The sequence below is a fragment of the Euphorbia lathyris genome, chromosome 6 (genome assembly GCF_963576675.1).
Source record: "Euphorbia lathyris chromosome 6, ddEupLath1.1, whole genome shotgun sequence".
Lineage (NCBI taxonomy): Eukaryota > Viridiplantae > Streptophyta > Magnoliopsida > Malpighiales > Euphorbiaceae > Euphorbia > Euphorbia lathyris.
In genome coordinates this window covers 32,409,918-32,433,238 of record NC_088915.1, presented here as the reverse complement: position 1 = coordinate 32,433,238, position 23,321 = coordinate 32,409,918, and the positions used below count along the sequence as shown (strand labels likewise).

Sequence of the window (23,321 nt, the reverse complement as noted above, 5' to 3'; positions counted from 1 at the left end):
GGGTATTTTTGCACCTTAATCTGAGTTAGTATTATGGGTTTGTATTTAGTTGTTACAGAATAAGCAAGTTTAGAGAACTGGTGAGACACTTGCAAAGTTCAGGGAGCTAATCAATTTTTATGGACAAGTTTAGGGAGCCAGTGATACGAAATAAGCAAGTTTAGGGAGCTGGTGAGATACTTGCAAAGTTCAAGGAGTCAATCTACTATTATGGACAAGTTTAGGGAGCTAATAATGTATTAAGCCTTTATTCTTTGTTATTTTGTATCATGCCAATGTAAAAAGGATATTGAGGTACCTCAAGGCAACTACATATTATTCTTTGTGTTATCAAGGCAACTACATATTATTCTTTGTGTTATCAAGGCAATGATCTTCGCTTAAGAGGATGCACAAATGCTGATTCGGAAGGTGACCTAGACTTGAATTCCACGACGGGCTATGTTTTCTTGCTTAGCAATAGAGCTATATCATATAGCAACAAGAAACAAACATGTGCAACTTTATCCACCATGGAAGTAGAGTATGTGTCATACTCATTTGCAACATAAGAAGCACTATGTCTGAATAGATTCATGAGCCACCTAAATCTAGCCAACTCCAATATAATAAAGATGGTACTCCTACTCAGTTTATATTACAAGGTTTATACCTAGTTAGAACTCTATATAGTTTTGGTAATTCTAGGTAGAGTTGGTTTAGGTTTGATGTTCCTTATCTATGTTGGTTTAGGTTTCAAACTCTATGTCCTTACTAAAACGAACTCAATTGTATATATATTGGTATATATCTATTGAGTACTATAAGAAAAAATTATCTCAGAAATCTACTTCTCATACAGTACACACGTAGTAATAAATAGTGATATTTGATGTGAGTAGTGGTTTCCTATGTCCCGTTGTACTATTTTAACAGTGAATATTTGAATCTTCTCGGTATGGGTTCTGTCATGATCCTATTGCATAATAGTATTTCTACCTATGTTACGTCGGGATGCTTTGAGTTGATCCTTGTTTCAGGGGTGGTCCTTTCCTTGGGCGCCCATCGATCCCGAATCTTGGGTTCCACTACCTTTTCCTAGCTGACAAATTGTGACTTCGCAGATCTGTGTTGGGTCCTTCTATGGTTTGAGTTTGAGGTCCTCCTATTTGGGGAGGGTCGTTTTTCTTCTCTTACCTGGGTTGATCTCTCGGGGGACTGCTTATCGGCATTCCTTGCATTTCGTGTAAAGGGGAGTTATATATATGTGGACACTTACTAGGGAGTCTTCTCTTCCTCTTGATTGGGCGCCAGAATCCCTCAATCGGTTCTTTGGTGATCCATCTTGATAATAATGGCAGCTTCGGACAGTGTGGTGTCCGGTTGAACAGTTGGTATTCTCAGGCTTGTTCATGTATCTGATAGTTTCTTCTGCTATCTTTAGCTTCTCTTTGACTTCTGTCATTTGAATGGCGTGTTCTTATCACATAACATTAACGACGTCATCGACAAATCCCAGGTTTTCCCTAGTCGTTTGGAGATTGTGCCTAAGAGCCTTTGCCTTTGAGCGTCTAAGGCTTCAGTATCCTCTACCATTTCCAGAGCTAGGTCATGGCCGGCCTGAAACTGATGGCGCACTTCTTTTTCCACTGTTCTTTAGACTCTGGATGTAGGGATTGCACTGGAGTATGAGAGTGTGATGGAACCGCTTAATTCTATGTTTGTTCCACTCACCGCACCAAATTGATGTGGTTAAGTCCTGTAAGTCCATTTGTAAACCTGCAATTGGAAAGAAACATGGTCAAATGGGGGCCATTGTCTAGGTCAATTGAGGATGAATACAATAGTAAATCTAAACTAAGATGTAAGCTTAATAAATGAATGAAGTAATGTACCTAGAGTTGTGCTTACTTTATTTATAATATGATCGAGCTGTAGAAGACGGTTATAAGTTTAGGGTGGGATGTGCTACGTATCACTATATGTGGATGTGCGCCCGTATATCTGGGTCTAATATCCCTTGAGCCCAGTAAGGTCAATGATTCATGGAATCGAACGTGATTGTTATAATGGGGGGGATCCTAGATGGAGTCTTTGAGACTTCCCGAGCAAAGGCCTACAAGACGGGATTGTATTGAGTAGTCTTGTTGTGGTGATGCCACATGTTCTCTTTTCAAGGGTGATGGTACAGGTTCGTAAATGCCACATGACGAGTTTATATTCATTTGATATCATATATTTATATAGATTAAGCCTATGTTGATAGGTGGACATGCGACCATATATTCGGGTTTGATATCCCTTAAGCCCACTAGGCCCGTGATTCACGAAATCAAACGTGATTGTTGTAACAGGTGGATCCTTGACGGGATCTTTTGAAACTTTCGAACCAAGGCCTTCAAGATGGGATTGTATTAAATAGTATTACTGTGGTGATGCCACGTGTTCTCTTTTCACGAGTGATAGTTCGGATTTCGTAAATGCCACATAACGAGTTTATATTTGTCTAATATTATATAATTAAGTTTTGTTTTGGAGGAGATTAATGGAGGTAATGAAATGTAAAATATTAGATTAACCATGTTTGAGAGTTTTTTTTAGTAAATAAATGTTAATGAGACTCACATTTTACTCTCATTTATTTTAAACCACTAAAAACAAAATAATAAACTCATTCTTAGAAAAAGGAAAAAAGTAACTGGGGTATAAAAGAAAGGGACAATTACAAAACTAGCACCTTTTTGGGGGTTAGTTTTCATTTCTAACACACTTTCAAAATCTCACCAAAACTAACACATTTCATTAACTAATTTCCAACCTTACCCTCATCTCTAACAGTCCGCTCCCGCTCTTCAATATTCGAACTTCCATAACTCTAACCTAACACCCCTCTATTCATCTCTCTAACTTTCCGGCGATTCATTGGCCGATTCTGTACATTTCATCCGGCGAATCTCTGTTACTTGGAGTTGACATGGCGAGAACACAAAGCTCAGACAACGAATCGAAATCAGAAGGAAGAACGAAAAAGAGGGTAAATAACTTGACTTTACATTTGCGTTTCTCTCTTCTATTGCACGTACATTTGTTGTGTTTGAGAAGGAACATTTCGTTTCGGTTCATTTCGTTTACTGCTTCTGGTGTTAGGGTTTTTCCTGGGTTCGTCTGTTGTTAGGAAGTCATTCGGTTTGGTTGAAATTCGTCGATGTGTATGTTCATCGGCAACCTAATTGTAGATAGTACATATTCATAGACAGCCTAATGGCCGATAGAACATCCATAACGACGATATACTGCCGATATAACATTAATATCGTCGATCAGTTTGCCGATAGAACATTGATATCGTCGATCAGTTTGTCGATAGAACATTCATATCGACAGTATATTGCCGATAGAACATGCATATCGACGTTATATTGCCGATAAAGCATTCATATCGACGTTATATTGCCGATAGAACATTCATATCGACCTAGCTCATCCTAGGTCCACGTTATAATTAGCTTGATTTTATGTTCCCTGATGATATGTCTACAACATTTTTCAGCATGATCGTGTAGACAAGAGGAAGAGAGATGAGCATGCCTCTCCGTCGAAGAAGAAAGCCAAGAAGAAACCTGCATATAAATACAAAAAAGCATTTGGAACGGAAAGCGTCATCACGGTTAGGTGTAACCTAAAAGCAGCAGAACAGATAAAGGGGTTGTTAACATCAGACCAACTAAATCTCTTTAGGAAGAGTTGCTTCGGCCAGTATTTGGAAATGACCAATACAGTATTTGCAGGAGTCCTATGCCACACCGTTTTAACAAGGGAGATCATACGTGAAGACATCAAACCCAGGGAGCTTTGCTTCAGAGTTAGAGGTGTTGAGTTAAGATTTGGGGATTGGGAGTTTGGACTCCTAAGTGGGTTACGGTTTGGGGACATGGAAGCATTTCTGGAAAGGTTCAGTGGGATAAAGAAGCCATATAGATTTAGGAATAAGTTTTTTCCAGGCATCCCTACACCATCCTATAAAGACGTGGAAACAATTATGCTGCAAACTGTTTGGAAGGATCAGTCTGACCAGGATGCAGTTTCATTTGCTATGTTGTATTTTGCCATTGGCTGTGTGTTGGATAACACTCGCGAAAAAAAAATTTCTTCGTTGGGTGTTGGAACTTGCTGAATTTCCAAGATTGTTTAACGAGTTCCCGTGGGGTGTTTGTGGCTGGGATGTGACCTACAGGTCTCTTGTTAATGGAATAGATGGTGGAAAAGACCGAATTGATCAATTGATCGCTTATAGGCAGAATTTAAGGATTAACCGTGTCTCATACAACCTATATGGTTTTGCATACGTATTTCAGGTATGATGTGTGTATATTCTTTATACTAGAAATGTTGGTCATAGGCATAAATAATGAATTGGACCTTTGTTGCAGGCTTGGTTATTGGAAGTATGGGATGCCACCCGGATATGGTATGAGAAGAAAGGCAATCGCATCCCACGATGGCTACGATGGAAAAAGACCGCTATCGCTCAATTGCCCAAAGTCCTAACCATTTTTGAAGTAAGTTGACCAAGCATTGTGCCTACATGTGTCACTATTGTGTTATACATCTGACTGGTTTGTTTATTTGTACATTTGTATTGTATTTTTAGTCGGGTGTAAAACCAAATGCCACAAAACTTACAGCTGAAGACACCGAGAAAGAAAGCTCATGGTATGATCATCTAGTAAACCATGTGGATGGTCTGCATTGTAATTATGACCATGTCTTTGCCGATTTGGAAAAGGTGCAAGAGGAGGAAAAAGGGCAAGAGGTTGCAAAGGGAAAGGAGGTGGAAGAAGAGGGGAAGGAGGTGGAAGAAGAGGGGAAAGAGGAACAAGAGGATGAAGGTATGGAAAAGGAGGAACATGAGGGATTGGGTACATATGAAGGCGGATATGTTGATGTAGAGGATGGCAGTGAATCTGATACTGATAATGATGAAAATGCCTTCATTGTCTCACTTAGAGTACCTGTCCAGAAGAAGAAACACTCTGGTATTGAATGAGTACTGAGGAGGATGTTTGATGAGCACGAGAAGAAGATGAATGCCAAGTTTGCTGAGCAGGAGAAGATGATAACTGAACACTTTGGTCAGCAAGATAGGAAACTGAATGCCCTTGTAAATAGATTGTCCGTTGTAGAACGTGATGTGCAGGAACTGAAGTCACAACGCGACGTTGATATGTATGATATGGGGATTGGAGGACAAGGTCTGGATGACCAAACTGTTCAGGAGGAGAGGGAGAATAGAGAAAATGAGGAGAAGTTAGACCAGGAGGAGAAGGAGAAGAAAGATCAGGAGGAGAAGGAGAAGAAAGAGCAGGAGGAGAGGGCTAAGAAAGAATAGATGGAAAAGGAGAAGAATCAGCAGGAGGAGATGGAGAATAAAAAGCAGGAGGAGAAGGAGAATAAAGATCAGGAGGAGAGGGCTAAAAAAGAACAGGAGGAAAGGGAGAAGAAGCAGCAGGAGGAGATGGAGAAGAAAAAGCAGGAGGAGAAAGAGAATAAAGATCAGGAGGAGAGGGCTAAAAAAGAACAGGAGGAAAGGGAGAAGAAGCAGCAGGAGGAGATGGAGAAGAAAAAGCAGGAGGAGAAAGAGAATAAAGATCAGGAGGAGAGGGCTAAAAAAGAACAGGAGGAAAGGGAGAAGAAGCAGCAGGAGGAGAGGGCACCTTCCATTCGAACATATTATCAATTGAATATCTCCCAAGTGCATCTTGCAGTTCTCGTTTGCTTTTGAACATATCATGCGCCTTCAACCCATCACCCCCGGAAGATCCTGTACATTTGATCGGAATGTCTACATCCTCTGGTACTTGTGGAACAAAACGAAATGGATCCGTTCTACTTCTCATTCTTGCATCATCAGCAATCTCATGCAAACTTGGTTGAACATTATCAATCGATGGTTCTGAAACGGATCTTTGGCGATGATCGTTATCATATACGTGATCATCATTGTCAAATCCATTGTAGTCGTTATCGTATCCATGGTCATCGTTATCACATCCATTACCATATCCTTGATCCAATGTAATATCGTCTAGCCCAAGAGGAGATTGGGTATATGGATTCATGACATGTTTTGCCAGACCACGAGTCTCAATTTCTATGTTAGGCACACAATAACTTATTCTGGTTGCCTCTGCTTCAGCAACATTTTGTGGAGTGAATTCACCAATAGTTGGTCGTCTTACTTCTACACCAATTGGTCGTTTTACTTCCGCAACGTTTTGACGCCTCACTTCAGCAACCATTGGTCGCCTTACTTCTGCAACACGGATTTGAGAAGTTATAGTCACATATAATGGCATCACATCGGGTTTATTCCATCTACAAAACTCAACGAAACCAGATATATCACTGTCATCCACAATTTGTGCTAATCGTCCAAAAAGTTTATTTGGACCGTATGTTGTGTGCATTGCCATTTGTATGTCAAAACAGGTTGCATCAACATTCAGGGAAGCGTGAATTCTATCTCTCAAAGTTTGGTAATCAGTTGGGGTTGAAAAATGGAGCACCTTAGATTGACCACCAACGTATATCATAGTGTCCATTGGCCCCTCTTTTTTCCATTCTCCATCCCACGAAACCATACACAGACAAATATTCGGGGTGGACATATTTCTGCATTACCATAAATACATAAGTAAATAATATTAGTATATTATTGTAACTAAACGAAGAAAGTTAACGAAATAAGTATTGGTATTCACACTTCAAACTATGAGATATGCCGATATATGTCGATGCAACTTGCGTAAAGACACATATCGGCGCATATACGTCGATATGGCTCATATATCGACGTATATCGACGGAATATGAATAGCCGTTTTTCTAGAATGATCTGTTAAGCGGTGCCTTAAATGCATGTAATGATGACTTTGACTATCAGGCTAAGCATTAAATACGTCGATATATGCCGATACAAAAGAGATTTCGACACCTATCGACACGTATCTGCAAAGTATTGTCGGTATGAATGTCGATACAGCTTATATATCGACATATATCGACGGAATATGAATAGACGTTTTTCTGGAATACTCTATTAGTGAGGATTAAATGCAAGTAATGATTAATTTGACTTTCACTCTTCTTCGAATGTCACTCTTATTCCAATATCACTTTATAGTCTGTTGAGATTCCCCATGCATATTACAATTCCTTCATCTATAAATAGACTCATTACCTGTTCATACTTTATTATTCATTCTAGTAAACTCTTCAGTTCTCAAGTTTATCTGTAAACAATGGCAGCATCACCACCGGGATCACCACAGTCGCCACCACCACCACCACCACCACCTCATCCTATGCCTGAGTTCGAAGAACTCATGGCTTCTTTCGTCCTCTCCTTCCGTGATGGAGACACGGACGAAATCGTCAGGTTCATGAGGGGCATGGCACAAACCATGTCTTGGGCTGCAGAAGAGACCTTTGACCTTCTGGAGTCAGTCATGGCCCAAAACAGGCGGCTCAGGAGGACAGTAAGGCGCCTCAAGCGGGACTTGGCGAAGGCCAAGAAGGACTACGCTGAGGTGTTAATGGGTCCTGAGTACCAATAATTGTGTTTTTTTTTTGTTTTTTCGTTTTTTAATGTTTTATGTATTTCTTTCTTTCTTTTTAATATATAATATAAAAATTATCTTTATGTTTTATGTGCTTTGTGTTTGAATTTTATGATTTAGAATGGAAAATCACACAGTCCTGTATGTCGATATGAATCTTGTATCAACATTCATATCGACATTATCGACATTCATATCGACAGTATCGACAATAATCGACACTGTCGAGAAAATCGCAGATTGAAGTTCCAAATCAAATGCATCTTCTTACATTGATGTCACTGATTTTAGGGTTTCGCACGAACAGTAATAGCATGAATAGACGACAACAACGATATACATTGGGTTTCAAAGAAACAAACCGATACATCAACAATGAATATGACGAAGCTTTAAATATTGTAAATTCATGAAAAACTTACATGATTGTGTATAAAATCTTGAAGCACACACTATGGGTTGGATTGATTGTTGATCGTTAGCTGTAAATTGATCCCGTTCTTTAGAGAGAAAGAGAGAGACAGAGAGAGAGAGAGCGCGCGGGACGAAAAGAGAAAAATGGGGGGAAGACAACGTTATTAAAAGGTTAGAGATGAGGGTAAGGTTGGAAATTAGTTAATGAAATGTGTTAGTTTTGGTGAGATTTTGAAAGTATGTTAGAAATGAAATTAACCCCCAAAAAGGTGCTAGTTTTGTAATTATTCCTAAAAGAAATAGGAAAATTAGAAAAAGTGTAATATTGTAAATATTTATTAAAAAGCAGCCAAAGATTAATCTCTTATATCTGGGTCCGGTCTGAATCGTTGTGGATAATTAATTGGTGTATATTAAGCATACGGTATAGACTCTCCTAACCTATATAAACAAAGTAACAAACCGCACCCTCACCATCAAACGTTCCACTTGTCCTTAACCGACCCCTCATTTGCTCCCTCTCGCATCCATCTTCACCAATCCATCATACACCTTGTAGGTTTTCTTTTACCTTTTTCAGTCTACAAACTCCGCCATTGTGATTTTTGTTTTTTCATCATCTTTATCTTTATTATGCTGTCAATCACTTTATTCTTCCTTTTATCCATTGTAATCTCAATTGGGGTTTCTTGAACTTCATGGATTTTTTTTTCTATCTTCAGATTTTGACAGTTTTTCAGTGGGTAGAAGCTTTCTAAGACTGCAGGCACATGGTATGTTGATGATCCGTTTCCATAGTTTGGATGCTGTCTCAATGCTGATTACCTTTGATCATGAAAGAATTGACTCATAAGCTTTCTTTATTTTATTTTGTTTTTTTGTGTGCGTGTGTATGAGCTTTTTCATCAAGGAACTCTTCATTCGGCTTTGAGCTTTGAGAAATTTTATTTTTCATTGGGTCAAACTTCTTTAGCTTAGTGTGAAAATTCTATCATCTAACTGGCTGAAATCACTTTATGATTTTTTGTTTGATAAATTGCAGGCTCGCCTGATTCCGGACATATTGATGTTTGAACACAGTTATCGTTGTTACCCGGTATCTTTCATCGATAAGGTTTGATAAAGAGCAGCTAGAATTGTTTTCTAGTATTCTTTCAGTTGGGATTAGTGGATATGTTGGTTTGTCTTGGTTATAGTTTATTTAGTCTGCAAAATTGTTCAGGAATTTAAGGATCTTTCATTTTTCCTCGAGGTTGAGTTGGCGTACTAAGTATTCCTTGATTATTTACTTTTTCATGTAAATTCTTACGATTGAGTCAACATATTGTGTAATTCATGAATGTTATACTTCATATTTGCTCATACATACTCATTTCAATGTTTGCAGGCACATCTGGAAAATGGTGATAAAAGTATGCATATCTTCTTCTTCAATTAATGTTTTACGGCTCACAATCTCCTTTTGTTTTCTTTTTCTTCAGCATTTGTTATGAATTACTTCCTTTTGATCTTATCCTTGTGCTTTGGTCCATGTACTAACTTTATTCTTGTTGCTTTCAGTTATAATGCCTCCCTCTGCTCTTGATCATCTTGGTAAGTATTTAATTGTACTCATTTTTTGCTTTAATTGATTTCCCTTTAAATTTCTAAGCGCTTAAGAAGGTTCTATTTGTATATTCCTTCTATTGTTAGTGTGAATTGTGAGATGAAATGTTTGTCTTCCAGCTTCTTTGCACATTGAATATCCTATGCTCTTTGAACTCCGAAATTCTTCAGCTAGCAGAGTTACCCACTGTGGGGTCCTCGAATTCATTGCAGAAGAGGGTCTAATATTCTTGCCTTATTGGGTATGCTTATACTTTGATACATACAATATGTTTTTTTTTTAATACGGGTGCAAATTGAGCTATGTTTATTTGGTATATCATGCAAATGCTACTTCTTAGTCGTCTGCTTATATTCTTATAGATGATGGAAAACATGCTTCTTCAAGAGGGAGACATTGTGCAATTGAAAAATGTCAGCCTGGAAAAGGGATCTTATGTGAAGCTACAACCCCATACTTCAGATTTCTTAGATATCACCAATCCCAAAGCAATGTGGGACTATTATTTGTTTTATTTTCTTTCTGATGCTGCAAAGATCATGAGTTCTTTTTTTTAATATACTCTGATGATATTTGGATGCAGCTTAGAGACTTCACTGAGAAACTATTCTTGTTTAACCACTGGAGATACGATAATGGTTGCCTATAACAATAAGAAGTATTACATTGATATAGTTGAAACGAAACCATCCTCGGCAATCAGTATTATTGAAACAGACTGTGAGGTGGATTTTGCTCCACCTCTTGACTACAAAGAACCAGAAAAACCACAGCCAAATCTCAGGTCAAAGAAGAGAGCGCTTGAAGGTTATATTTTCAGTTTTCGTCAAATGTTGTCAAATTTCTGATTTTTTTTTAAAACATACTTTAAAGAAACAGTGGTTAATTTCCTTATTTCAGTAGAGGAGGTAGCTCAAAAGATACCCAAATTCAATCCATTTACGGGTGTAGCAAGACGGTTGGATGGGAAACTATCAACTGAGCTACCTACATCAGGTACCGATCCAGGGCTGAAACAGAAACAACAGGAGGCTGGGGAAAATGTTTGTAGTTCCAAGCCATCTACATCTGCATCTCGTTCACACTCTGGAAAGCTGGTCTTTGGTTCAAATGCAAACCAGTCGCAGTCGCAAAAGGGAACCCCCAAGGTATGTCTTGCTTTGTTTCAAGAGATACAAGAATTGTCTGGTTGAATTTTAGGCAAAATCTGGAATGTGCCATGTGTTCTACTGGTTTTTATTGGTCCTAGGTTGTCCCAGTGAAGAGCAGTGAGGAGGAAACTCAGAAGGTGGAAGAAGCAAAATTTGAAGCATTCACAGGAAAAAGTTATTCATTGAAAGGCTGAAATCCAATGAAGGAAGGCCTCTGCTTTTGACATAATAGAAGCCAGAGTCTGATAATGTGAAGGGTTATCCCAGAGTTTTATTGCCATATAATTATATGTTAATGACTTGATCATGGTGATAAAAATACCAACTACATCTCAGAAAGAGCATGCAATTGCAATACAACATCTGTGATTTTTTTGAGCTCTCAAGTGTTACTATAAAGTAGTAAGATTACGGACCATAGAACCAAAAAGTAGAGGCAGTTATATTTGGATGATATAGTCGGTGTTTCTTTCACTTCTTGTAGCTGTTGGTTATTGCTTTGCTCCCAATAGTTGATAGTTAATTTGGGAGCAAACAGTTGCACTCCTATTTCTTTGTTCCTCATTGAAATACCCTTCCAATTTATTGCAAATACAAACTTGAAGTGGAGAATTTAACCTAAACCCTAAACTCAATTTAATCTAAACTCTAAACTCAATTTATTGCAAATACAACTTGAAGAGAGAGAATTTAAAGTCTGGTAGATTAAGAAATGCAATGCAGTGCCTTGGACTAGAGGTATTCCCCCAAAGGCCGAAACAAAACGGAAGCACCGTCAGCTTCTTGGGGGCGGTGGAGGATGGTGTGAGACTGCAGAAGAACAAGGACTCAAGACAGAAGGAAAATGAGAAATTTAAGGAGATTTTGCCAATTTGTTTGGGTTATGGTAAATCAACTCTCTAATTTGGATTATTAATGGAAGCAATTATGCTTGTATTTCCACTAAAGATCCCGCTCATAGGGGCATGATATAATACAAGGGAAAACTGGGTTTTCGAGTTGACTTTAATCTATTAACGAAGCAACTCGCCAAATAGGAGTTTAGATCCAGCGACGGAGGGGGACTAAATACGTGGTTACCAGTAACCCTTCTCAGAGCGTTGACCCAACTTGACTTTCCTTTTGGAGAGGGGGTCCTAGTACCGGCACTATTTTACCTTCCTGCCCATTCCATTACCATTGTTCTTAAAATCTGTATTGTATGTATTAGCAAGATAAGTCTTGCTCTAGCTTCCGAGCATACTAAAACTCAAATAAGGTCTGGCTTTGCCCAATAAAGGGCTTCGGCCACCAGCTTTTGATGAGGACATCTTGTCCCTGGACGCGGGGCGTGAGAGAGGACACGCGGGGCGTGAATCCGGAGCCAAGAGAAGGGAGGAAACCACGTGGGAAAAGGGGTCTCTTAGGCATTCCACGCGGGGCGTGTTGTCCAGCACGCGGGGCGTGGATCGAACCTTCAAAGAGAACCAGTTCCAGGAGCTCATGTACGCGGGGCGTGCCTCCTCACACGCGGGGCGTGTTTCAGCTGAAGAATACTTCCTCCCCAAGTTCTCCATATTTGGGACCACTCCCTATTTACAACTCTACCACTCCTTATTTACAAGCATGCCACCCCTTTACCATTAACCCTACTTTACCCTTTAGATTTGTATTTTAATTAGCTAGATAATTTACCCTTTTGTAATTTGGCAATTAGGTTTTTGAGATGATATAAATTCATCTCTTTCTCATTGTAATAGGTAACTTTTATGAAATACAATTTATCATCTTCTTCCTTGTGAAGTTTGTTAAGGTTTTATCCTTCAACAATGGGGATTTCACTATTCCTATGGATTTAGTCCATGAATTAGGATCAACTCCTTCTAGTTTAGCTAGATAAGTTGTTAGCCTTTGTGAGTTTACGGTTTAAAACTCTCAGTGGATTCCGCGCCGCATCATTTGGTATCAGAGCCGATCGTTTTCCTTGAACGGAGACTTCTTTCGACTATGGTTCAACCAAACTTATCTCCAAGATATGAAGAAACCACCAAAATGTTGGAGAGACTCAACGCCACCATGAGAAGGCATCATGCGGGTTTTAAAGAGGATTTTCGGGTGATGAACGGGCTAATGAGAGAGATGGCGACATCCGTAGAGAGTCTCAAGCAAGAATACCGAAAACCTTCTCAACCTACCATGGAGGTCCCTCCTAAAGATCCATCACTAATCTTTTCTCCATCAAATGTGGTAAAGGTAACTCCTAAGCTTCCAATCTCTAATGTTGAAGTTTTGGATATTCCTATTGCTATGGAAGATGTTGGTGATGTTGTTTGTGGGGATGAAATGGATTTAAATTCTTCTTGTGAAATTATTGATAATGAACTTGTGGAGAAGGATTTAGAGTCATTTGTGGATGAGGAGGAGAGGTTGTTTGTAGGTGGGGGTATTATTCTTGAGGAGGGGAAGAATGGCTTGGGGCTTGCTGATCTCTTTGAGGCAAATGAGGAAGTCACACTATGTGTAGAGATTAATGACTATGGTGATGGGAGAGATGTTGGTGGTTCTACCATATTGGGTGGCAGTATGTCCTTTGAGTCAAGCGGCTTAGCACGTGGGATAGTCGGCTTGAGCTATCGAGGGAAGCAAATGGAAACGATAGGTCGTGGGAAGAGGCGGATTGGGAACGAAGAGGGAAGTGAAATCGCCTATGATCATGAGGAAGATGAGGTAGAGAAGGGAATTGAGGAGGATGAGCGTCGAAACGTTGAATGGGACCGGTATGGGGTCGTTTATGAAGAGGATGAAGGTGGAGTTTACTATGATGAGGGTGAGCTTCGACACGTTGAGTGGGATCAACGTGAGGCTCCTTATGAAGATGCCGAAGGTAGATTCCATTGTGATGATGAATTGGAGGACGTTGAACGGAACTATAATGTGGATAACTATGAGTATGAGGGGAGTAGGTTCCGTCATGAGAGTGAGTTTGGGAACATTGGGTGGAGCCGAATTGAAGAAACTTATGATAGCAAAGAAGGTGGGCTCCAAGATGACGATGAATCGGAGAGTGTTGAGTGGGACCAAGTTAGTAAAGCGGCAACTCTAGGAGTCGGGAGATTGTTAATCCAAGGCAATGAAGGAGTCGATACAAGTGTCCTTGGAATCACTATGGAGTGGTTTGAAAAGTGCCGCCGGGATATTCCATTTGAGGTCGGCTATGAGTGGAATGAAGTTTTGGCCAACGTCCATGTTCGTAAAGTGGAGATTGAGGAGGACCGGGGTTGGTCGGTTCGACGTGTCGTGGAAGTGTGGAGAAGCTTCCAAGACATTGTGGTGGATTGGGTTGATCAACTCCGTCGAGATATTCCGTTCGATGTCGGTCGGAGATTGTGGCGAGTATTACGGGGAATGAGCACCGGGGACAATGCACGAGTTGAGGTGTGGGAAGAGTTCATACAGAGGAGGAGAGGCCGACAATGTATGGAGTGGCTAACACCTACCGAGAACAACTCTTATTCTATAGTTGAGTTGGGGGCCAACTCTTTTGAAGAATAGGAGAATGATGAGGACATCTTGTCCCTGGACGCGGGGCGTGAGAGAGGACACGCGGGGCGTGAATCCGGAGCCAAGAGAAGGGAGGAAACCACGTGGGAAAAGGGGTCTCTTAGGCATTCCACACGGGGCGTGTTGTCCAGCACGCGGGGCGTGGATCGAACCTTCAAAGAGAACCAGTTCCAGGAGCTCATGTACGCGGGGCGTGCCTCCTCACACGCGGGGCGTGTCCCCTCATACGCGGGGCGTAGTACGTGACACGCGGGACGTGTTTCAGCTGAAGAATACTTCCTCCCCAAGTTCTCCATATTTGGGACCACTCCCTATTTACAACTCTACCACTCCTTATTTACAAGCATGCCACCCCTTTACCATTAACCCTACTTTACCCTTTAGATTTGTATTTTAATTAGCTAGATAATTTACCCTTTTGTAATTTGGCAATTAGGTTTTTGAGATGATATAAATTCATCTCTTTCTCATTGTAATAGGTAACTTTTATGAAATACAATTTATCATCTTTTTCCTTGTGAAGTTTGTTAAGGTTTTATCCTTCAACAATGGGGATTTCACTATTCCTATGGATTTAGTCCATGAATTAGGATCCACTCCTTCTAGTTTAGCTAGATAAGTTGTTAGCCTTTGTGAGTTTACGGTTTAAAACTCTAAGTGGATTCCGCGCTGCATCAGCTTTGTCTACTATATTTGTTTGAAGATAGGTCTGGGAAAGCTGCCTGCTTTCTTCATGCCGGATTCCGGGTCAAGAATAGAGCAGTTATTGATAAACCAGTACTAGAAGCAAGGAGTCTCCAATAGATAGAAACGAGGCTTCTCGAACAGAATTACAAAGCCTAACTTTCTCGCTATTATTGGAACTCTATTAGCATAGGTTTCTATTTTCGGTGTGCTTGTGTTGCTGTCACACTATGCTCTTCATCTTGAATTTCAACATCATTTTGTTTAAGGCATAAACCATATCGTAGCTAATGACACGTTATTTTGCTCTACCAAATGGTTTTAGTATTAAGAATTGAGATGTGGTAGCTCACCAACTTTAAACAATGAGAAAGATAAAATTTATATGGGATGATGATGCCCATGAGAGTATAAACCAAAAAGATGGCTCAACTCGTCTATTTAAGTATAAAGTCAACTGATCTATTTAAGTTATAAAATCCTTTAAAGTTCATTGTTTTCTAGCTACAAATTCAATTGCTCTGCTAAGTCTTAGAAGCCACTTAGCAGAGCAGTCCGAACTAAGTCATATTGTCAGGTTAACCTTTAATCTTCATTTCCAGCTTTTCTTTTTTTCCTTCTATTACCTCCTTGAATCCTTGAATGCTCACTTTTAACTCCCAAACAAATGCTAAACTAATTAATTAAATTGTAACTAGAATAAAAGGTACATAGAGCCATGTATCCATAAGAACCAGCAAGTTAAGGTCTTTCGCTTGGTTCGGCTAAATCATCATTATCACCGTTGTTTTTCATTACTCTTGCTAGGCCAAAATCATCTAATAACATTCATAGCATAGTCCCAAAAGTACATGTATGCCTTTCCAGCCGCATGAAGGACCCTTCAGTCCATTTGGGAGGTAAAAGAAAAAATAGAAAAAAGCTTCAAGCTTTGATTTGATCCCAATCGTAATTGTATTTTTGGATCAACACGATAATGTTCAATATTGATTTGTTGTTACACTTTCTGTTTTTTTTTTTTTTTTTTTTGATAAATTGCATATCAAGGTTAGGACAAAGTTATCGTTGTTACCGTTTCTCTTTCTTTGAAAAGCCTATATTAAATTCTGGGTGCACACAAATTAAAGAATCCATACTAGACCAGACATGACATTAGAATTAAGAAAGAGACCTCTCATAGCTCTGGTTAGTGTTCTTCATTTTTCAAAGGCAGGAGGACCAATCCTGCTACAGGTCCGATACAGAGATTTGAAAGCAGTTAGATTACGAAAAACACAGAAACATAAATTAACTAACAAATAAGAGGCTTAAGTTACATGCTACTTGATGACTTAATATAACCATTATGAGATAAACTGGTAAAGAGGGACTACAAAAATATGCCCAAAAGCTTGTAACTATGCTTCCACGGTTGTCTCAATCCCAACATTCTCCGAATACCTCACAGCTTCAGACGTTTCCTTGCCTTCCCAGAGCTCAGGCAGTGCTTCCTTTATATTGTGGATGCTCTCTAATGCATAGTCTACACCTTCACTTCTATGAGAAGACCCTATCTGTACTCACATGGTTGAGTCAATGCAACATCTTCTTAAATGAACTATACAAAAACATAAATAATTCATCAAGCACAAAACTTTGATTATCATTTGCTTACCCATACAGTGGTCAGACCCATTCGTTTCGCAGTCTGTAAATTACGGATACTATCATCAAAGAACACCTGAAAAATCATAGTTAATAATTTCAGTGCACCAACATATTTTGAAAATGTTGTAGAATGCAACTACCACGAATTCAATTATCTAAAGTCTAATAATCTCACCGTTCTATTAGGAATGATGCTGGCAATATTAAAGACCTGTGTAAATGCTTCTTCAAATGGTTTGCAGACAACTGGTGACTTTGGAAGCTCGATTCCAGCATCAGGAGCCGCAGAATGTTCATTGATGTCAAAAATTTCAACATTACTTTCATCAATAGGATCAGTGCCCTTGTTAGTATCGTTCAAGGTCTCGAAGCATAAGATAGTTTCAAAGCAATCCTCCAACCCAAGTCTACTAAGGGCCCTAGCAGCATGATTCTTATCTGCATTTGTGAAGACCTTTGGGCAAAAATATTGATTCATTATGATCCGAAAAGGAGAAACCAGACATACCATATAGGAGGAAATCAAGAAAGAAACCATAAATCATTAGGAAATAAATCAATTGCATGCATATATGAAGAGCAAGGAAATGAAAACTTACAACTTTCCGAAGTGGCACGCTGAGCAAAAGATTTCTTAGAACAGGGTCAGGTTTTAGAATATCATAGGGCAGTCTTCCATGAACAATACTGTCATGTTGACAGAAGTATTAGAACAATGCCAAACAAAAAACATTACCGAGATTATTATTAGAAGAAGAATAACAACAGTTTACCTATGGAATTCATCATAATCAACCTTATACCCCACAGCCTGATGTTAAGAAAGTAAAAAAACAAAATCAATTAAAAAAATAAAACTGTTAAACAAACCATAAATAGAAGAAAAGCCACAATTTCATGAATCAATCACACATACCCTGAGACCGGCCAATGTTGTCCCATAATACTTATACAAGGAAGTACACATTTCTGGGACTTTACTTTCCTCAATACCAAGCTTTAGAATCATGTATTCTGAACATAACAAATTCAGAAATCAAGTATAACATCCAATCAACTAAGTAAAACTGTAAAATAACCATAGATACCAGAGACCAAATTAGTAGTTACCTTCAATATTCTTGGCTACTTGTGATGACAAACCAGAATTCAAAGGATAAAGCGTATCATCTAAATCTGAAGAAAGTAATTCATATTAAAAGGCAAATAAAGGGGGAAAAGAAAGAAAGAAAGGCCACAAAAAATATAGAGAAGCATACCAAAAAGGAGACATTCATAGTCGCCCTTTGTCTGTCTATCACCATCATACTCCATTTCTCTTACTAAAAAAAAAATGCAGAAACCATAAACATTATAGAGAAAAAAAACTAAGAAACGGAGATCAATCCAGTAAAAACAAAATTATCTTCCATTTAAGAAGAAGAAACAAATGCATTTAGCAAAATGAAACATAGAAAGATGAAAAAGAGGATAAAAAAAAAAAACGAAACAGAAATTAAAAAAGAAGGAACGGTTACCAGATCGATCTCGGACAATGCAGAAAAAAAAAGCAACGGAAATCAGAGGAATTAGAAGAAGAGAGAAGAGGAAGAAAGTGTTTAAATAGGAGGAGGAAGTAATGGAAATGAATAGATTGATTTTGATTGGTTGAAAAATCTAGAAGAGAAGAGACGTGGGGACCGCTGACTTTCTCCTCATATTTAGGACTTTTCCGTGCTTCATTCATCAAAGAAAAAACCAAAAAAGAAGCGCTAGTCAATCCCACGAAAAGTTAATTGAAAACTTAACTTTCCTTCTTTCTTACATGAAGTTTTCATCTCACCTTTTGATTTTCAATCATCAAACCAGGAAGGGTGTTTATTTAGTCAGCTGCTAAATACCATCATCACCTTCCTTTGAATTTTTTTTTTTTTTTCCTTCTCATAATTTTGATTAAAAACTAAAAATTCTCTCTCCAAAATCATAAACCCGAACAACAATAATTGAAATTATGAAAATAATTGATGTGTAACCCGAACCCCAAAAATGGATGATTACGAGTAGGAAACATTAAAATTTATATTTTTTTATCAAAGAACTCATGAAAATGATACATATTTTTCATGACGATTTTGCATTTTTTCGTCATAAAAAATTGGAGAATTTTGCATTTTTCGTCATAAAAAATCGAACGATTTAGTATTTTTCATCACTACAAATTTTACAATTTTGCAAATTTCAAAATTTGGCCTAAACGGATGCCACATCCGTTCGGCCCATGGTGGGAACGGATGCGACATCCGTTCGACCCATGGTAGGAACGGATGCCACATCCGTTCGGCCTATGGCGGGAACGGATGGGACATCCGTTCTCACCATGGGGCATCCGTTCCCGCCATAGGCCGAACGGATGTGGCATCCGTTTAGGCCAAATTTTTAATTTTCTCTCAAAATTTGTTTTTTCCCAATTTTGAAAAAAAAAATTATGCCAAGGGCAAAATTGTCCAATAGGGGCGGTCATTAGTAATTTGGGAGCGGTAAATAGCAAGACCCTTTATTTACCACAACATTAATCTATATATAGCCAGATTATTCTAAAGATAAAACTTCGGCTTGTCTGTCATGGCTCAATTCTGGTAAAATCCTTGATAATATTAATAATACAACTCTGGTCCTTATTCCTAAGAAAGTAGTTTCTGAACAAGCTTCTGATCTTCGTCCAATTGCTCTATGCAACGTGATATACAAGATATTACCTAAGGTAATAGCTAATAGACTTCGTCCGGTTAAGCATCATATTATCTCACAGAACCAGAGTGCTTTTATACCAGGCAGATTGATCTCAGACAATGTAATGTTAGCATTCGAAGTTAATCACTATCTAAAAAGAAAGACTCAGGGTCGATTTGGCTATGCTTCATTAAAACTGGATATGGCTAAAGCATATGACCGTGTGGAATGAGATTTTCTTAGACAGATGATGATCAAACTTGGATTTACACAGAGTTGGGTAGACCTGATAATGCAGTGTTTGACAAAGCCAATAAATCAAATCAGGTGTGGAGATCATATCTTAGGGTCGATTGTACCTAGCCGTGGTCTACGTCAAGGGGATCCGATCTCTCCATTCTTGTTTCTTATCTGTGCTGAGGGACTGTCTGCTTCACTTTCTAAGTTAGAAGACGAGGGCCGACTCCATGGATGCAAGGTGGCGCATGGAGCTCCCCCCATTACTCATCTCTTCTTTGCGGACGATAGCTACTTGTTCTTTAAAGCTACAGTGAACGAATGTCAAGCGGTCAGAGACTGTCTGCTTTGCTATGAAAAAGCATCTGACCAGAAGGTAAATTACTCCAAGTCTTCCATCTCCTTCAGTAGTAACTGCACGGCCTGGATAAAAACGCAATCATTAATTCACTTGGGGTATCTCTTGTATCTGCCCCGGGGAAATATTTGGGACTTCCTAGCATTATTGGTCGTAACAGGATGGAGGTATTCAAGTATGTGGAGGATATGGTTAAATCCAAAGTTCAGAGTTGGCAGACAAAGTTATTGTCTCGGGCAAGAAAGGAGGTACTGATCAAATCTGTACTTCAGTCGCTTCCTAGCTATGTTATGAGTCTATTTCTTCTCCCTCAATTACTTTGCTCGAATTTGGAAAAAATGATGAACTCGTTCTGGTGGGGCTCCTCAAGATAGGGAAATAGTGGCCTTCATTGGAAACGCTGGGATAGTCTATGCATACCAAAGAAATTTGGCGGATTGGGATTCAGACAGCTGACGAAATTCACTCTTTCTCTTCTTGCCAAGCAAGGCTAGCGCTTACTGAGATTTGAGGACTCACTGGTGGCCCGATTTTTCAAAGCAAGGTACTATCCGACTACTTCATTCCTGGATGCTTCACTCTCAAGCAACCCAAGTTATATTTGGAGAAGCATATTTGAGGCTAAAGACCTTGTAGCAGCTGGTGCTCGATGGATAGTTGGGAGTGGGAACTCGATTGACATCTGGCAAGACCCATGGCTCCCTAACAGTGCTGATCCGTATGTTGAAAGCCTCTGCCTCACTAATATTGATGTCAGTACAGTTCAGGACCTGAAGTTGGCAAATGGTTTGGATTGGGATAGGAACTTGGTAAACGGCCTCTTTTTTGACCGTGATAGGAGCCTAATCTTCTCAATCCATCTCAGCAGACGAGTGATAGATGACAGATGGGGATGGTGTCTGAATCCAAAAGTCCAGTACACAGTTAAAATAGGCTAACGACACCTTTGCAGTGACCTTTCTAACAATTTAACACCAGGATCTATCAACTGGCAGAGTATTTGTCGTATCCGAGCACCCCCAAAATTAAAACATCTCCTTTGGAGGGCTTTATCAGGCTGTCTCCCTACTATGTCGACACTTTGCCATCGTCACATCCCAGTTCAGGCAGGGTGTCCGATTTGCAATATGCACGATGAAGACTCCTTCCACGCACTGGTCAGCTATAGCGCTGCTCGACATTTATGGGCCCTCACACCTATCGGTGATTTGAGCCAAACCTTCTCGGTCCTGTCTGCTTTTTGGCTTTACTTATTGGCTTCTAAATCTGAATATGTGCTAGGTCTAGCTTCTACAGTGTGTTGGACTAACTGAAAAAATAGAAACGACAAAGTTTGGAATAATAAGCTCTCTTCACCCGTGTCACTCCACTCGACAGCTATTTCGTTACACTCAAGATGGCTAGCGGCTCAGACTCGACATGTTACTGTAGCATCGACGCTCGAATTAACTCGTTGGACCCCTCTAGATGCGGATTCAATCAAGGTAAATTTTGATGCAGCCATCTTTAGGGAGTACGAGTCAGCAGGTTACAGGTTTGTGGCTAGGAATTCTGCGGGTTTCTTGGCAGCTGGCAGCAGTAGGAGAGGCTCAGTAACGGACCCGTTCTTGGTCGAAGCTCTCGCGTGCTATGAGTCTTTGCTGTGGATCTAGGAGAACAATTGGTGCAATACCAGGCTGGAATCGGATTCCCAACTGTTAGTCACGACCCTGCAACACAACAGTTCAAATAGCTCTATCGTAGAAGTTATTATAGGTGACTGTTATTCTTTAATTCATTTGTTAAATAATTGTTCAATTTCATTTGTTCGTAGGTCAGCGAACTCTGTTGCTTATGTAATTGTACGGGCATCTGAGTCTATGTCTGATCATGGGAGATGGTATCATACTCCCCCCGACTTTGCTTGTAACGCCATTTTGGTTGATTCTTAAATATAAATTCTATCATTTACATTAAAAAAAAGACGTGGATGAATTTTTAAAATTTGTTTTCAAATGATTTTTTAATTGATATTAAATATTTTTTTAAGAGTATTGATGGTACTGAAGTTTCATTTATAATACGCTTAATACATCTTAAATCAAGATTACATTTTTAATAGTAACGTCTCATAGTCAGATAAATAAAAAATAATGTATACTATTTCATTAAAAAATTGATATAAAAAAAATTCTGATTTGTCACATTTTTATTAGTAAAATCCAAAAAAATCAAGATTATAATAAACTCGCACGAGATGTATAATAATTCTATAAATATTTTATTAAAAAAATTACCATGTAAATTTTATTGTAGTTATATAATATTTATAAATTATATTGAATTTACGCTATTAGATTTGAATTGGGTTAAGGTACAAAAATTTACATTGCACAACTTAGTCATTTAATCATTCATTAATAACAAGTCATGGACATATGATTAGACGTTACCTTGCTTGTACCTTGGAGTTTCCAGATTTGATTCCAAATTTCAATCAGAACTGGCAGGCCCTCCATTCTGATTGGTATATCATGTAATATATCTGATTTGAGCTAATTCTAGAATTTAATTGAAAAATCCTAAAATGAATACTTTTTGTAGCTTAAAATAGTGATTTTACGAAACCCATCGATAAAGTGCCAATCAATGCTTTCAACTGAATGACATTTCAAACCACTTTATGTTGCTCAATCGTCCACTTTAGATGAAACTATTCAACTAAATCATATTATGCGACAGAGACAGAAGGCCTATCCTCTAAGGCAGACAATTACATGTGTGGTCTCGTCCATTTGATGAAGCGAGAAAAATTACAAAAGAAGCATGTGCGAGAGAATCAGTCTAAACATCTTTTCCCCCCTTCAAGAATTCCTATATGTCATCTAGGTCTCCAGGATGTAAGGAGGGGAATATGAATGGATTAAGAGTTCAAGAATGCCTATCGCATTCACTGGCGATTCTTTTCACCCCTTAAGAAATAAAAAAAAAGTAATTAATTTATTAGTCCCTATATTTTGATAAAACACACTGTTTAGTCCCTATATTTTTAAAAACACACGGTAAGGTCCCTAACCTTTTTCTCGCTGAACTGCGAGATGTGGCACGGCGTGCCAGGCAGCTCCTGGCCTTTGATCGTCTTGGCTCCCGGTGTGGCACGTCGTGTGGTATGTGGCTCAGCGTGCCACTTAATTCCTGCCTCCTTCTCTTCTTCACCCTTCTTGGTGATGATGTTGTTGGGATTAGTAATGATAGTATTATTGATGCGGAGCATCTCCTTTGAGGACCGGGTCCGAGCGAGGGGAGTCGGAGGAAGAACCAAGCACGGGAAATTAAGTGATTAAAGGGGTCAGAATCAAATCCACACTTCGCTTGGATGATGGTATGATCCGTAGGAA

General features: G+C 39.1%; 2 protein-coding genes across 4 annotated transcripts; one reads left to right on the top strand and one right to left on the bottom strand.

Moving 5' to 3' along the window:
• The first annotated feature begins 8,432 nt into the window (after window positions 1–8,432).
• Window positions 8,433–11,151, top strand: LOC136234156 (uncharacterized). Of its 3 annotated transcripts, none has more exons than XM_066023939.1 (10): window positions 8,433–8,567; window positions 8,735–8,785; window positions 9,055–9,108; window positions 9,400–9,424; window positions 9,573–9,605; window positions 9,738–9,859; window positions 9,981–10,111; window positions 10,202–10,425; window positions 10,519–10,766; window positions 10,868–11,151. In XM_066023939.1, the coding sequence occupies exons 2-10, from the start codon at window positions 8,783–8,785 to the stop codon at window positions 10,961–10,963; spliced, it is 936 nt and encodes a 311-aa protein (XP_065880011.1). In that variant the 5' UTR covers window positions 8,433–8,567; window positions 8,735–8,782; the 3' UTR covers window positions 10,964–11,151. The 3 variants fall into 3 exon arrangements, with proteins under 3 accessions (XP_065880011.1, XP_065880010.1, XP_065880009.1); XM_066023938.1 differs by having other exon boundaries at window positions 9,055–9,126; window positions 10,522–10,766; XM_066023937.1 differs by having other exon boundaries at window positions 9,055–9,126.
• A 4,994-nt stretch (window positions 11,152–16,145) lies between these two features.
• On the bottom strand, window positions 16,146–18,273 carry LOC136232959 (uncharacterized protein C24B11.05-like). Its single transcript, XM_066022448.1, has 9 exons — window positions 18,158–18,273; window positions 17,900–17,962; window positions 17,751–17,816; window positions 17,557–17,654; window positions 17,414–17,451; window positions 17,240–17,327; window positions 16,816–17,094; window positions 16,648–16,713; window positions 16,146–16,546 (listed from the first exon to the last, which is right to left on the bottom strand). Exons 2-9 carry the CDS (start codon window positions 17,952–17,954, stop codon window positions 16,391–16,393), a joined length of 846 nt encoding a protein of 281 aa, XP_065878520.1. The 5' UTR covers window positions 17,955–17,962; window positions 18,158–18,273; the 3' UTR covers window positions 16,146–16,390.
• Window positions 18,274–23,321: the final 5,048 nt, after the last annotated feature.

Bases quoted from the DNA above. Each gene is read 5' to 3' on its own strand.
- LOC136234156 (XM_066023937.1), top strand. The intron at 10,112-10,201 runs GTGGGACTATTA...ATTTGGATGCAG, and splicing joins ATCACCAATCCCAAAGCAAT to CTTAGAGACTTCACTGAGAA. The intron at 10,426-10,518 runs GTTATATTTTCA...TCCTTATTTCAG, and splicing joins AAAGAAGAGAGCGCTTGAAG to TAGAGGAGGTAGCTCAAAAG.
- LOC136232959 (XM_066022448.1), bottom strand. From the start codon at position 17,954: ATGGAGTATGATGGTGATAGACAGACAAAGGGCGACTATGAATGTCTC. The intron at 17,452-17,556 runs GTATGTGTGATT...TCTTAACATCAG, and splicing joins CAACATTGGCCGGTCTCAGG to GCTGTGGGGTATAAGGTTGA. The intron at 17,328-17,413 runs GTAAACTGTTGT...TCAACATGACAG, and splicing joins GATTATGATGAATTCCATAG to TATTGTTCATGGAAGACTGC.